The 13942-nt window shown below is 37.0% G+C and overlaps 1 protein-coding gene and 1 long non-coding RNA gene across 2 annotated transcripts; one reads left to right on the top strand and one right to left on the bottom strand.

The window, feature by feature from the left end:
* Nucleotides 1–895: 895 nt before the first annotated feature.
* LOC121953060 (uncharacterized) lies at nucleotides 896–3315 on the bottom strand. Its single transcript, XR_006106476.2, has 3 exons — nucleotides 3185–3315; nucleotides 2708–2832; nucleotides 896–1668 (listed from the first exon to the last, which is right to left on the bottom strand). It is a non-coding gene; the product is annotated as an uncharacterized LOC121953060 (long non-coding RNA).
* A 6353-nt stretch (nucleotides 3316–9668) lies between these two features.
* LOC121952806 (cornifelin homolog B-like) lies at nucleotides 9669–13862 on the top strand. Its single transcript, XM_042499644.2, has 4 exons — nucleotides 9669–9794; nucleotides 11594–11704; nucleotides 12475–12632; nucleotides 13226–13862. The coding sequence occupies exons 2-4, from the start codon at nucleotides 11602–11604 to the stop codon at nucleotides 13346–13348; spliced, it is 384 nt and encodes a 127-aa protein (XP_042355578.1). The 5' UTR covers nucleotides 9669–9794; nucleotides 11594–11601; the 3' UTR covers nucleotides 13349–13862.
* The last annotated feature ends 80 nt before the right edge of the window (nucleotides 13863–13942 follow it).

Raw genomic sequence — 13942 nt, 5'->3', positions numbered from 1 at the left:
TGGGAAGATTGGCCATTACTATAAAGTTATTTTCTAAGGCCTGTCCCAGGTCTGATTCCTCTCAGAATCACATGAAATGATTTATGGCAACTGGAATTTAGATTTTCCAAGGCAAAGTTTCACAGTGAGTTTTAAGTAAGGGCTGATACTGGGGCAGGATAATATCAACCACAATTAGATACATTAAGTCTTAGAAATGTCCTCTTTGACAAGGTAGCCATACTTAACATATTGGACTAATCTGCACCAATAATATAAAAAAAAAATACAGCAAATTGCTTGAGAGCAGAATTTACTGAGTGTTTCAGAAAAAAAACATGTAGGTCTTTGTTATTCCTTCTCAACTGGTTCTAAATCTAGTTTTGTTATAAAACCCATTGAGTTCTTCTCTTGACATGCAAATCTCAGCTTCCAAAGCCCGTAGTTGTGCCTTTTCCCACTTTTTTCAGGTCATCAATAATGCCTTGTGTGAAATGCAGTTAGTTTTCACCTTCTTTATGTCTTTTATTACTCCATCAAGTTATCTGTTAGGCACAACAGTATGGGAGGTAAATTTTATTAATTATATTTTATTAATTTTATTAATAATTTTACTAATTTACCCTACCCTTACTTAAGGGTAGGGTGGTTTTGAGTGATAGGCTGTCTGGGATGCATCATCACCACTGTGTATGAAACAGCTCCACCTACTCATCACACACCTTTATGTGTAAAACCAAAATGGTGATGGCTGAAATGCCCAGCTCTTAAGTCATGGTAGCTACATCTATTATTTTCACAGTTGATGGGTATTCTTTACTAACACTCCATAGCATTAGTTATTACATTGGCAGAAAGTATAGTTTCCATATTGATTCTACTGTACCCATAAGAGAAAAACAGCAACAATACACGGTTACATTTTGCACACATTTGCATTTAATGAAAATTTGAATGAAAAAAAAAACAGAAAATGAAAAAAAAACACAGTCACAGCAAGAGATTTCATGCCATCAGAGTCCTCTGTTTAAAACAAAGTTTGGTTAAAGTCTACATTGGCTTTTATACGTTTATCATAGCCAAGAATAGTGTAATGAAGTATTTTATTTTGCCTTCAATGCATTGTTCTTTCTGGAATAAATGGCAGCTAACTTATATCTCAGCAATTACTGGTAATACTGGGGCCTTAACCCCTCTGGACTGTCTGTATGTGGTGCGACATCCAGTTGCCCGGACACGGATGCAGAGACCTGTCGTGCTGTCTGCTTGTCTGTTCTCTGAGGATGCATGCTCAGTCTGTTGTGCTTCATCTGCCTTTTTTTCAGAGCCAGTCTCTTTGTCCTCAGCTGTCTTCCTGCTGCTCACAATGAGAACCTGCCTGCCTCTGGGGCCCGTCAGGCAGATCTCAGCATATTTTGGACCCTGAGTACCATCTGACCTGGACACAGAGTGTTGACTTGCTAAGCACTCAGAATTGGAAAATTGCCACTTCTTTCCCTCTGCCCATCCTCCGCGGACAAGCCGGGCTGCAGTGAGGATAGACTCTGTCTGGCCGTCCAGCTTCTCCAGGGGGTCTAAGAATAGCGGCCCAGACATGGCTGACATCCTTCCCAGGCCAGGAGGCAAAGTCTCTGCCTTACTGCTGCCCTCCAATCCCCTGATGTCTTCTGATTTGAGGCACCAAAGCACCTGTAAAATACATTAAAGAGATGTGACATGATACTAAATAAAATAACTCCCCCAAAAGGGTCACATTTCTTTATTTTAAGGGGTCAAGCCTAAAACGTTCAGAAGCTCAGCTTTGATCTTCAACGCATGAAAAAAATATCAATCATACTACTTAGCTGATAAATGTTTCACTATGTCCAGCAGCTAGTTGCTAACTGTGTCTGAAAATTAACCCAATCAACCCTAAAACACTGTGTTGAGTTGCTGGAAACTGCAGTTGGTGATAATTCTCTGTGCTATTGGTGCAACTGGACCAATTACTGGACCAAATTATTGGTGAAACTCAAGCAAATTGGTTTGATTTCCTGCAAAAACAAAGGGAGACGGAAATTAGCTACTTAACAAGACATGGCCTGACAATTAGCAAGAAATTAGTAAAAAGTTACAAGAAATTACATGAAAATAAGAAAATAACAATAAGGGTAAAAAAAACAACAACAAAATGTCTTCAAAAGTGCTGAAAATGGAAAATATATGTATACGTGTTGTTTTTATTTAACATAATCTTAAAAATATACTTAGAATAATTATTAATATAGTTTTGTGGGCATTTTTCCTATTTTTTTGTTTTAAAACAACCCCATTAAAAACAAAACCAAAAACAGTTTTTTTTAGTTATTTTTCTTGTCACCTTTTACTCATTTCTTTGAATTTGTTGGACATTTATTGCCAAGCTGCTGCTTTTCCTCTCCATGTTTTCAAATTTAATAAAAACAGTTCTGCTGAGGTTTCAAAGGGTAAACAGCTTGCAAAAGGCATCTGAACGCAGCACAAAAAAAAATGATGTCTATCCAGGTGTCAAAGGGTTAAAGTGGCTGCGGTTGGAACAATCCCAATCACTAAATCTCCACTAGAGAGAGGCAGAGGTCCCGTTAAAGACTGTTACACTATTACAATACAATGTAAAAGTCAAAGCACCAGGTACTTGAGAGATGATCCTCTCCTCTGTTTAGCAATGTTTAAATGTTCAAATGAACCAACGCAGGCTATAAAAAAATACCGGCTGCTGAAGTTGTTGTCACAGAAGTTTGGAGAGGAGTGCAATGTGTTCTTTCCTGAGTGAGGACACCTTGTAAATCAGTCCAGGCTGAGGAAGTGCCGGGTGTGCCAGCTGGCACAGAGTTGCTGGAAGAAGAAAATAAATTATTTAAATTCTTGTTGTGTTTCCAAAAATACCCAATCTATCACCAGACATTTAGAAAACTGATGCACAGGACATCAATCATTGTCATTTCATGGGTGATACAACAACAACAACAACAACAACAACAACAACAACAACAACAACAAAAAGGCTTGAGTTTGATTCACACCACCTGGCAGTTTCAGGGGTGTTTCTTCATCTCAATCTTATCTAGGCACATGTGTAAACATTTATCAAAAGCATGAAGCAATCATGAAAACAGCTCCAGGGTGTCAGTATACATATAAAGATATTCACAGTAAATTGTCACAAAACTGGAGATTTAGGTAGTACCAGATTTCAGTGGGCAATCCTTATTTTTCTCTCTTCTCTTCTCTTCTCTTCTCTTCTCTTCTCTTCTCTTCTCTTCTCTTCTCTTCTCTTCTCTTCACTTCTCGCCAGCTGAGTCACCACTGCTCCCACTATCCGACCCCTCTCTCTTTTCACTCTCTCTCTCTTTCGCTAACTCCCACCCCCTTTCTCTATGTCCCTATACATAGTACAAAGTGCAACTCTTAATGTTGTCGACATTGCTGGTAAAATGTATTAAAAGAAGAGAAAATGTGACATACATAATTCTGTGTGTATATGCTTGTTTTTCTGCATATGTCACAAACATTTTGCATTTTACATTGAAGCACCAAAACAACAGAAAAAAATCTGAAAAAAGTAACCCCAACTCATCGTACTTGCTTTTTATGTGCTTTAAATCACTTATCACCGTATTCATCTGCAGATGGAGTTTGCTCAGTTTTCATGAAGATGTATCTGTTCACATGTAAGTAGTAGAATCTTTTCTCTTCCAGCCTGAGAATGGCCTTTTGCCGCCCAATAGGAGGTCAATTTAAGTAGAAAAGCTCTGATAAATCAACTGTAAACCACCTGCAACTCAGTCAGTGTGGCTAGCAACTAACTGGTGAACGTAGTAAAACATTCAGCAGGTAAATAGTCAGAAGTTGGTGTAGACCAAAGCAGAGCCAAAAAGAGAAATTTCATTAGAGACTTAAACATTTGCATTACATTCATGGCACAGAATGAAACTCTAAATGAATAACGTTGCTCTACTTGATACCACTGTAGACACAACAACTTTTAGGCAACAATTTGTCTGTGGGTAAACCTCGTTAAGCCTAAATCCAAAATGAGAATGCTTGAAGATGTAACAGATGTGGACAGTCTACAGAGCAGCTGTTGCAACTACACTTCCCCTCTGATAGGTGTGAGATAAGTGCATAAAGGCTCATTTATGCTTAACATTACATATGAATTTGGACATGGATGGAGCCTTCTATCTGTACTTAATGCTCATGTTGTCCATATTTGTGGGCTCATTTTTGAAAACTAATGAAACAAAGCAGTATGACTAGAAAGACTAGCCAACAGTTCAAGCGAGACATGACCAAAGGACAATGATATGTATCATAAATGCCCGTAAGATACATAATGTGGCACATCTTCTCTCTAAATTGCTTGTATGGGTTATGTCTTAAATGAAGCCAAAGTGTTGGTGAACTGCAAAAAAAAAAAAAAAATTACATGCTGTACTGCCCCCAAGTGGCCAAAAAAACCCCAATATATGCAGATTTAAGCCACCATACTGGAAATGTAAATCTTTACCTCCTTTTGATTTAAATCAGAGTTGAAATTTTCGGAATTCAGTTAAGACCTTTTTTTTTTTACTTTAACCAAGCCCTATGATTTGCCGAAACTGAAACATAAGAAATGAAAATTATGCTCTGGTTAGCATAACTAGGTATTTATTATTCTATTAATTCATAAGCAGAATATTCAGGTGACAGAGTTGCTCTAGCTGCTAAATACGTAATTTCGGTAAAATTAATCTTGTAATCATTTTTTTTTCTCTGCACTCATTTGGCTTGTTGTTCAACTTATCCACCTCTGTATTAGATTTTGTACAAAAGGTCTGGATTGTGTTGACTGTGGACGGACTGTAACCTCAGTCTGCAGGGCTGCCGCTCTGCTGTCTGTTTGCTTTGATCAGGCATTTGGTCCATGGTCTTCAGTTCAGAAGGTCTATCTGCTGTAGACAACGCAGAACACCTAGGTTTATTGTGTGTGTGTGTGTGTGTGTGTGCACGTGCGCGCGTGTGTGTGTGTGTGTGTGTGTGCCTGCGTGTGTGTGTGTGTGTGTTAAATGACCACATATTTAACAACCAGTTCTTGCACAAAGTAGCAGGGTTCAGGAATATATACACATTGGACTTCATACAATAACCCCTGAACAAACAGATTCTCTTTTAACTACACGTGATCTGAAAACATCTGGCAAATACACCAGTTTTCCATGAGTGGTCCAGGTCTGTTATTCAAGTCATGTACAGATACGTATTCTCCCACTTTAGTCATGTACCACTTTCTTTTTTAGCAAGAAGTTTTTTTACTTGGAATCTCACTCCCTGTTAAATGATTCTCTCTGTCTACTTAAACAGTGCTCGCAGTTAAAAACATTTTCAAATTGTTTTGGGTCTCCAACTATGACTACTAACCCTGCTACATTTGTTATGTTTCATTTTCTGATTTTCAACTGCAGGACTTCAAGCTCTAAACCCTTTCTTTTTACTCTTGGGTGCCATTTTTGTGAATTGAAACTCACCTATAGGTAGCCCTATGGCAATTTACTCAGGAATGTGCACTCCTGAAAAGGTGGTTTTCAAGTTTCAAGTTTTTGCAGTCATGTAGGCCAGATGTAACACAGGAAAGAACATGAACATATATCTAATTTGAAGTTACACATTTGGGCATTTGGTTTATTTTCAGCATATCAGATATTGATCAATTCCTTTGTTGACTCAGTGTGTGTAACTGGTATGTCATCCTTGGAAGTAAGGGGTTTCTTTTTCCAAAATACAACTCCAATGTTTTATTAACTTTCATCCACTGCTTTGTACTGGCTCTGTTCACATGTTTGCAGCTGTTGCACGTGCATGACTGAGTATTAAGATGCAAGTCAAAAACACGAGGTTTCAATTTTAACTACTTGCGACTATTTCAAATATGTAAAGATTTCCATAATCATGTGGTTGTTGGCCTTCAAAATCTGCTGTTCACATGTTGAGCTTTCCCCCCTCCATTCATAGAACTCTCTGGATATATGTTCCCAGAGGGAGAGTGAGAGCTGGGTCTTACAGCAGTTCACTCAGTTTGTGCTGCCTCATATCTGGGTCAAAAGTATTGGGAAGGCTGCTGAATACACACTCTTATTGACAAAAAACAAGCTACACAGTTGCACAGGGTGAAATGTTGCTTTGTTACATTGAATTTGGGTCTGCATATCTAGGTCACCCTTAGGTGAAACATGCAATGCAATCCTTGTCCTGAGCAATGTCACTATTGCAACATTTCCTACACATTTTCTGCAATCTAAAAGATCCTCTCCACATTAAAAAAAAAAAGGTTTTTTATGTTTATATCCCCTAAAATATCAGACCTTGACTATAGTATACTAACTTGTATGTAGGGGAAGTTTGTCACCAGAGCTGTGTTGTTGCATTCCTTTACTGAAGGAGGAAATGTCTGAGTGCTTCCTCAAAAACTTGGGTTCAAATATACTCGAGGAAGAAACCTGAAACCTCCTGCATAGAGTGGACTTAAAAAATATATCTTTATGCAAACTTTGATTGGACCTCTAATAGATAATTATGTGATAACATGTGAGAATGTGGACTTCATAGCAGATTTATTCTGTGTTTTACAATTACTAAAATTAGTGCGCTATAGTCCCCATAGCCAGAGCCTTGTCCAAACTTTGTTTTTGTGCTATACCAGTGTTAGAAAGCAGAACTAAGCACAAGCAGCTGTGGTGGTTGGGGCAGATGCCAGAATTTGACAACAAGGGAGAAAGAGTAGATTTGCTTCCAGACCCTTTACTGAGTTTTTTTTCTTTAGGAAAACCATGTTACTGTAAACAGCATTTTTAAACATACTTTAAAACATGTCAGCAGGGGAAATTAAACTTCTGTCAGCTACTTATTTTTTGCCTATGGGCAAGCTGAAGTTGGAAAATAATTTCTCCCTGAGCTACTTCAGCCTCTTTCTTTCAAGAACTTTCAGCCCTTCAAAAGGTTTTTAAATGTTCAGAGGAAAGCAAAGAGTTTTAATACTGTTTCTGATAAAATCACTCTTCATTGATGCTTTTATAGATATGAATGAGTAAGAGAGACCGTTGAAGATGAGCTTTCAGGAGAGACAAGTCTGCTGAATCACGTGTTAGCATTCAAATAGAGGCAAGTTGTGTTTATGGTAGAAAATTTTCAATTGGCAAACTTTTTTTTTTACATGCAGGGATATCTTTTTTTGAAAAAAAAAAATCCCAAAACAAAACATTTTTTTTGAAAAAGAACACACCATTAGGGGTGGGGGTGGGGGGTGGGGTGTTATGTCTCCACACACCCAAAGTTTTATGTCCTCCTGCAAGACTAAGGTGACAAACATGATTTACAGTAAGCAAGATCAATTAGTGATTAGGACAGCTGTGGAATGGTTAAGAAGTGAACATACTGAAAATGGGATTATTAAAAAGTAGTTTCAGTTTTTTAAATAATTATTGTAATACTTATTATATAAATTCACAGATAGCTGTAACATGCATACATATCTTGGTGACGTGGATGATATAAAGGCTACAGCATATGAGGAGGAGGTGTTTGTGGTGGAGGAGGTACACCTGTGCACCTGAATATAAATAGTGGCTCATTCATACATCAGCAAGAAACCTGTGACAGCTGAAGACACACAGATGATAAATCTGCTAGCTTCAGTGACGTGCCCATACCGTCATAATGCTTCACTGAATGACACAGTATTTCCAGGAAATGCTCAAGTTAGTAACAGTTACTAAAGCTGTCACTGTGTTTGATATGATGATGTACAGCAGGTCATCACTGTGGCATTCAGCTCTCTTTGTAAGCAGGAATGCGGGGCAGGGCAGCTGCTCGGTTACTAAGGAAATTAGTTTCTGTTTTTATAAACCCCCCTTTTTCTTCTCATTTCATTGAAATTTGCTTCCGTTATTTTTGAAATCTTTATGTTGCTTTATTTACAGCCAGTATCTTCTCAGAGATTTTGTTCTCCTTCATTCACAGCCTTTACTGTGGTTTGTGGCTTGCAGTTGCTGTTGTGTCTCATTAAAAAGGTTTGTCAACAGTGATTGTTAAAGGTTGGGGGAGCTTTATTTGGTCACGATTTCTGCCCAGATTTTCTAAAAGACTACAGACAGGTGGCCTTTTTGTCCCAAAACCACCTGTTACATAACTTCTACATTCAAATACTTTGTGAGCAAAAAGGATGACTTGTTGGTTGTGAGGCCTGAATTTCACAGGTTTGATCCCAGCTATTATTGCTCACTGTACACGACAAAAGAGAAATGTAGGTGCTTCCTCAATCCAACATTTCATGAACATTTTTCACCAAAGAGCTCAGAGTTTTAGAAACCCTTCCTACCAGAAAAACCAAGCCACTGCTTATTTGGTCATACTTTTTTGACCTAGAAACCTCTTGTTGTCATGCAAATAATGACTGTCTTTCCCAAGGCCATGGCCAGTAACCAAGCAGTTTTAGTTGTCTGAACTTTAATTTAAAATAAATAAATACATAATAGTACCCTTAAAAACAAAGCTTACAAAGTGCTTTGACAAACAAAGCAAAAGCAGAAATGGGATACATAAAAAGCAGTACAACAACAGGAAGCCAAAACCACAAAAAGATGCATAATGATGACAAAGAGACACAATACCACTGTTTCATAACCTGTCAATTCTTGTGACCAAATATAAAGGAAAGAAAGGAAAAAACCTTTTCCTCCATCACCAAAAAAAGATCCCATATAATATCCATGCCAGTTCCTTGGGACAAATTTCTTGAGCTGCCATTTTGTACTAACAATCATATAGTGAGAGAGGATGGATGACTATGCAAGAAATAGTAAAACACTTTGACCCCATGTTTTACACCTGATTTTAATATTTCATTTGTATCTATATATTGCATCTGTACGTCTGGTAGAAATGCAAGCACACTGTGATCAGAATACCATTAGATTGGCTAAACCACATCTGGACGTCTGTCTTGCATTGTGATTGGATATCAGCCAAGATGATATAATCCATGTACTGTGGTCACATTATCAAGACAAAAAATCCACCTAGCATGCTAAGAGGTCATCTCTCACTGCTTCTTTGGCTTCTTCTTAGCTGCCAGTCAAAAGCTACAAGTAGAAGCAATTGCTCGCAAGTGTCTTTTACAAAGTTTTCCAGCCCTACATAACCGTTTACAAAATCCAAACAGGTCTTGCAACAAAGATGCTTATCAATATTTGATATTATTACAAAACCCATCCCATGATAATACCAGAGGTAAATGGGGCCTTTGAGACACTTGGACTTGGATGCTGTTTATAAGCTTATTTCATTGTTATTGTTATTCTTTCTGTTGTGAAAATTTTGCAGTGATGACTGAACACTGTGAAACATGAAAGTGTTTTTCTCATGGCTCATGGTAAAAGCTGCCATACAATGCTGATATGTCAATCACAGTTCTACGAACCATGATTTGTAACTACTGAAACCATATTGATGTTGACTGTTGTCATCCATTTAAAGAAATAAACACAAAGTTTACATCCAGAGCTTTGTGTTTCAGGTGATTAATATCATGACCTGTGTGTGGCATTGGTCATGTCATGGCCTCACCCTCGTTTTAATTCTCTGCTCGTTACAATAAATAATAGCAAGGTGATGCTCAAGGAGTGCAGGATGGACTGGTTTATCCAGTTTGTTCTGTTGTGTGCAGGTATTCTGAACAGACTGAGAAATGACAGTTTCTCAGTGCAGACATCTGCTGTGAACAGACGTCCGACTCAGAGCTCTCTTATCACACAAATACACAGGTGAGACATTATTCAAATTAAATTAAATTAAAGATTTGCTCTTGTTATTCTTTACCTGTCTATATTTAGTATTTATGTCATTTTATTTTTCTCTCATGTAATGATTTATTGTTTTTTTAATGTTTGGAAAACACTTCACAAACTCTACTTAAAAGCAATTTGCTATGATATTTATTAGTTTTAAAAAATATTTAATTAAATTTGTATCACCATAAACCATGCATTGTGTTCAGTTAAATGTATATCATTAAAGCCTATTTATTTCATAAATTTGATGAACATGATAACTCGAATAACTGATGATTTGAGGACCTAAAATTAGAGTTATACTTAAGAAATGTTTCTAAATGTTGAGCTTAAGACTCATGAAGTGTATGCAGAGAGAAGAGAAGATGTTTGATCTGGGCCATTTTTGTTATTTCTTTGGCTCTTTCTTAAAGTACAAACAACGGTTAACTCTGAGGCGTTTTATTTTTCAAATGACCACAGCAACTCAAGTAGATTTTCTTAAATGAGTGAAAGGGTTTTGTTTGTCATAATCTGAAAAACTTTGAAAGAGACATACAGTCTTTTCTGAACTGTTGGCTGGACAGCATTATTAGTCAGTGCCTTCCAAAACCAAAAGTTAAAGTGTTTGTTTGATCCGACGGTGCAATGTTTAAGGTTTAGATTAGGCACAAAAGGACTTGGTTAGAGTCAGGGAACAATCATAGATTTGGTTAAAATGACTTCTTCATTAAGGTGAGGGGACCTTTGTCACCATGGCTGTTTACTTATGTAAATAGCTACTGGGTTAAAGTTAGCAAACCATCGTACCATGCAAGGTGCTTAGAGAAGAAAAAAAAAAGTCCGCTCACTAGATTATGATCCCATGAATATTTTTTAACATCACTTATTTAGTGATTTTTGAGATTTTTGTATGGGCATAACAAACTGAGTTATACAAACATATATGTAAACCTGCATAATACTTTCCATCAAACTTTGTACTTTTGCTGTTACACTTAAATTGTTGTTAGATATATCCTTAAAAACGAGGCAGAAAACAGTAAAAAAGAGGAGAAAGAGAGTGTGACCTAAAACAAACCTAACCCCATCAAACCTAAATCTGGAGTTCAGCACTCCATTTCCCTGATCCTATACAGCCCCCAAATTCTCATCAATATTCCTGGATCCTTTAAGATCACAGGAACAGCATGTACAAATTTCAGAGAACAAAAAACAAAAGCAAAAAACAAAACAACAACAAAGCAAACAAACAAACAACAACAAAAGAAGTAGATTTGGGCTTGAAATTGTATGTAATGTATGTGTTTATTGGTTTCTACCATATTCTTCATTATTAGCTCCTGACCCAAATTTGGTGCCGTGTCTTTGTGTTCATCCATCCACCTTTACATACATTTTACCCAAAACCACCCACAACTGCCTCCATTCATACGCATACACATAATGTTTCAATCTACATGCTCCTCACAATGTAGCTTGAAAGCTTGCAAAGTTGCCCCACATGCTTGACCATTTTTTTTTTACCAAATGCATGACATTAACATATTAGCATGACAAAAACACAAAAAATATCTCAGGTTAACATCTTATTTCTCATGCTGACACATTTCAAGGAAGTCAAGTATGATATTAAATATTCCTTTCGATTGTTTATTTTGTTTCAATGTTGTAGCAAGGGTTTCACCAGCTGCCAGAGTTTTTTTTGGCACATTGTATATACTCGTATCTTATACAAGTGACATTGGTAAAAATGTGTAACGTGGACTGTACATCCTAACTTCTTTCTCTAGACGAAATCATGTCTTCCAAGATGGTCATCAGGCAGCCTCAGCCTGTGATGATCCGAGAATCTGATGAGTGGGGATCTGGGATATGTGATTGCTGTGACGATGTGCCAGAGTGTAAGTGTGTGAGCTTCAGTGCACGATTCACATTCACACCACTGCAAATGCTGAATGATAAACTTATAAATATGTTTATAAAATCAAGCCTTTTAAAATCTGACATCACATATTTATCGTGTTACTTTTTAAGACTGAAGTTATAAGCTAGTTTAATCAGTTCAGACTTGAATTTTATCTCTGTGCACGGAAAGTCATGTTCTGCCTCTGGGACAAAGGAACCTTGTTTGCTCACTTAAATAGCAAGTCTTTGTTCCTCAATTCGCTGCAGTTTTCCAATACGCTAAAAACATATTTTGTCAATACCAGCTTCATAGAAATTTAGAGGATTACAGCACAATGTCATTTAGTTGTTTCCTTACTGATTCAGTCTGTAACTCCCAATAAACTTACCAAAATTACTAATCTCATTTGTTCATAGAACACCAACACAGCTGTAAAATATTGAACAAAATGATATTGATAAAAACTTCAATCCATATTATATGAAATTACATCAGTTTTTCAATAATACCAACAAATCTGATGTAAGAGAAAAGTTTCATACTGCACCTAAGACTGTGAATGAGAAGGAACTTGTGATTTATTTACTTATTTCCCCATTTTTATTTGCATCTTAAATCATCTTGTGTAAGAGTGTGTCGTGTGTCTTTGTCTCAGAGTGTTTGTAGGTGTGTCTTTGTCTCAGAGTGTTTGTAGGTGTGTCGTTAATCAGAAACAGATTATCTGTTGCTCTTCGGTGTGTTTTACTTTATTTTTTCCTGGTTAAGGTTGTTTTGCTTTCTGGTGCTGTCCCTGCTTTGCCTGTATAACTACCAAGAAGTACGGCCAGTGTCTTTGTCTCCCCCTGCTGGAGATCTTTGGCGGCTGCATCCCTCCCATCACCATGTCCATGCGGGTCTCCATGCGGCAGCGTTATGGCATCAAAGTAAGGCCACAATTCTTGTTGATGATGTCAGCTGGCAAAAAAAACAAAAAAAAAAGTTTCTCTTGGTTGCTTTAAAATCCTAATCTGTTATTCTTGACCTTTATTTACTAAAAGTGTAATTTTATGAAGACCAACGGAGATAATTCACTCAACAAACTAAAAAAACCCTCACTGAACCAAAATAAATCATTTGCAGTCATTAATATTATATCAGATGTGAGAGTTAGTATTTATTAAAGCATTTGAATCGTGGTCAAGATGGCAGAAAGATTTTGAACAAATGCAATGAATTCTTTAATTGGTTAAAGTTGGGAAAAGATCATAGTTGGGTTTAAGAAATATAAGATAACCTCTCTATTATCATGGTTAAATGAACTACTCAGTCACGGTCAGACTGATGTGTCATTTTTCCTGGGAGGACAGTCATAGTACTCTTAGGGCTAGAACGTAAATTATTTAATTAATTAATAATTAAAATCAATGGTTCATTACAAATTTCCTCCTTTACACATACCAAGGCTGTGCAAGATCCAGCCTGTAGATCTGATAATTCACCTGTTGTTGACTTTATTATCACTGTGTTTTACCTGCAGGACACCATGTGTAGGGACTGTGCGTTTGCAACCTTCTGTACGTCCTGCAGCTGGTGTCAAATGTCCAGAGAGCTGAAGAGAAGAGACATTCAAGTCGTTCTAGTCAGCGCCAAGAACACATGACTGCCCTCGCCTCACTCATCACCAGCACCACGGCTGTCACGTTTGTAAGACACAATCTGCTTCACCTGCTACTTCCACACGGACTGATTGATTAAAAAACACATCACTGAAAGACTGAAAAACGTCAACAAAGTTACCACTGGTCATATGCAGCAGCAACTTTTCACTGGTGTATAGGTTGTTCTTCATGAGCATTTATTAACCATGAATTCCCCCAACCTGGAATTCAGTTTATCAGTGTATTTCATAGTTTAAGATGTAATTTCCGTGTACCATGTTTAATTTTTAGTTTATTATTTGCCAACCTGCCGCATTGATGGATTCTTCTTCTTCAGCAAGAAAACTTAAATTTTGTTGTGCAACCACTGAGAGTTCTATTTTTATTTGCTGTAAATATGCACATTTACTTTAAGTATTTTTATATTTTTATTTCATGTCTGCTAATGTAATATTTGCTAAGTTTACTTTTATTAATTATTGAGTCATGGCCAATTAAATCAGTTAGATGACTACAGTATGGTGTTATTTCTTTGTATATTCATATGGCACACTGTAAGGAGAATGTAAAGAAGCATACATATAAAAATCAGTTAA

Source organism: Plectropomus leopardus, chromosome 15 (genome assembly GCF_026936395.1).
Source record: "Plectropomus leopardus strain MGB_pleo_1.0 chromosome 15, ASM2693639v1, whole genome shotgun sequence".
In the NCBI taxonomy this organism is placed as follows: Eukaryota; Metazoa; Chordata; class Actinopteri; order Perciformes; family Serranidae; genus Plectropomus; species Plectropomus leopardus.
The sequence above is the reverse complement of the archived record's forward strand: the minus strand, read 5'-3'. Positions and strand labels throughout refer to the sequence as shown.

Excerpts from the sequence above, each read along its gene's own strand:
- LOC121952806 (XM_042499644.2), top strand. The coding sequence starts at position 11,602 with ATGTCTTCCAAGATGGTCATCAGGCAGCCTCAGCCTGTGATGATCCGA. Across the intron at positions 11,705-12,474 it reads CTGTGACGATGTGCCAGAGT|GTTGTTTTGCTTTCTGGTGC; the intron begins GTAAGTGTGTGA and ends TTCCTGGTTAAG. Across the intron at positions 12,633-13,225 it reads GGCAGCGTTATGGCATCAAA|GACACCATGTGTAGGGACTG; the intron begins GTAAGGCCACAA and ends TTTTACCTGCAG.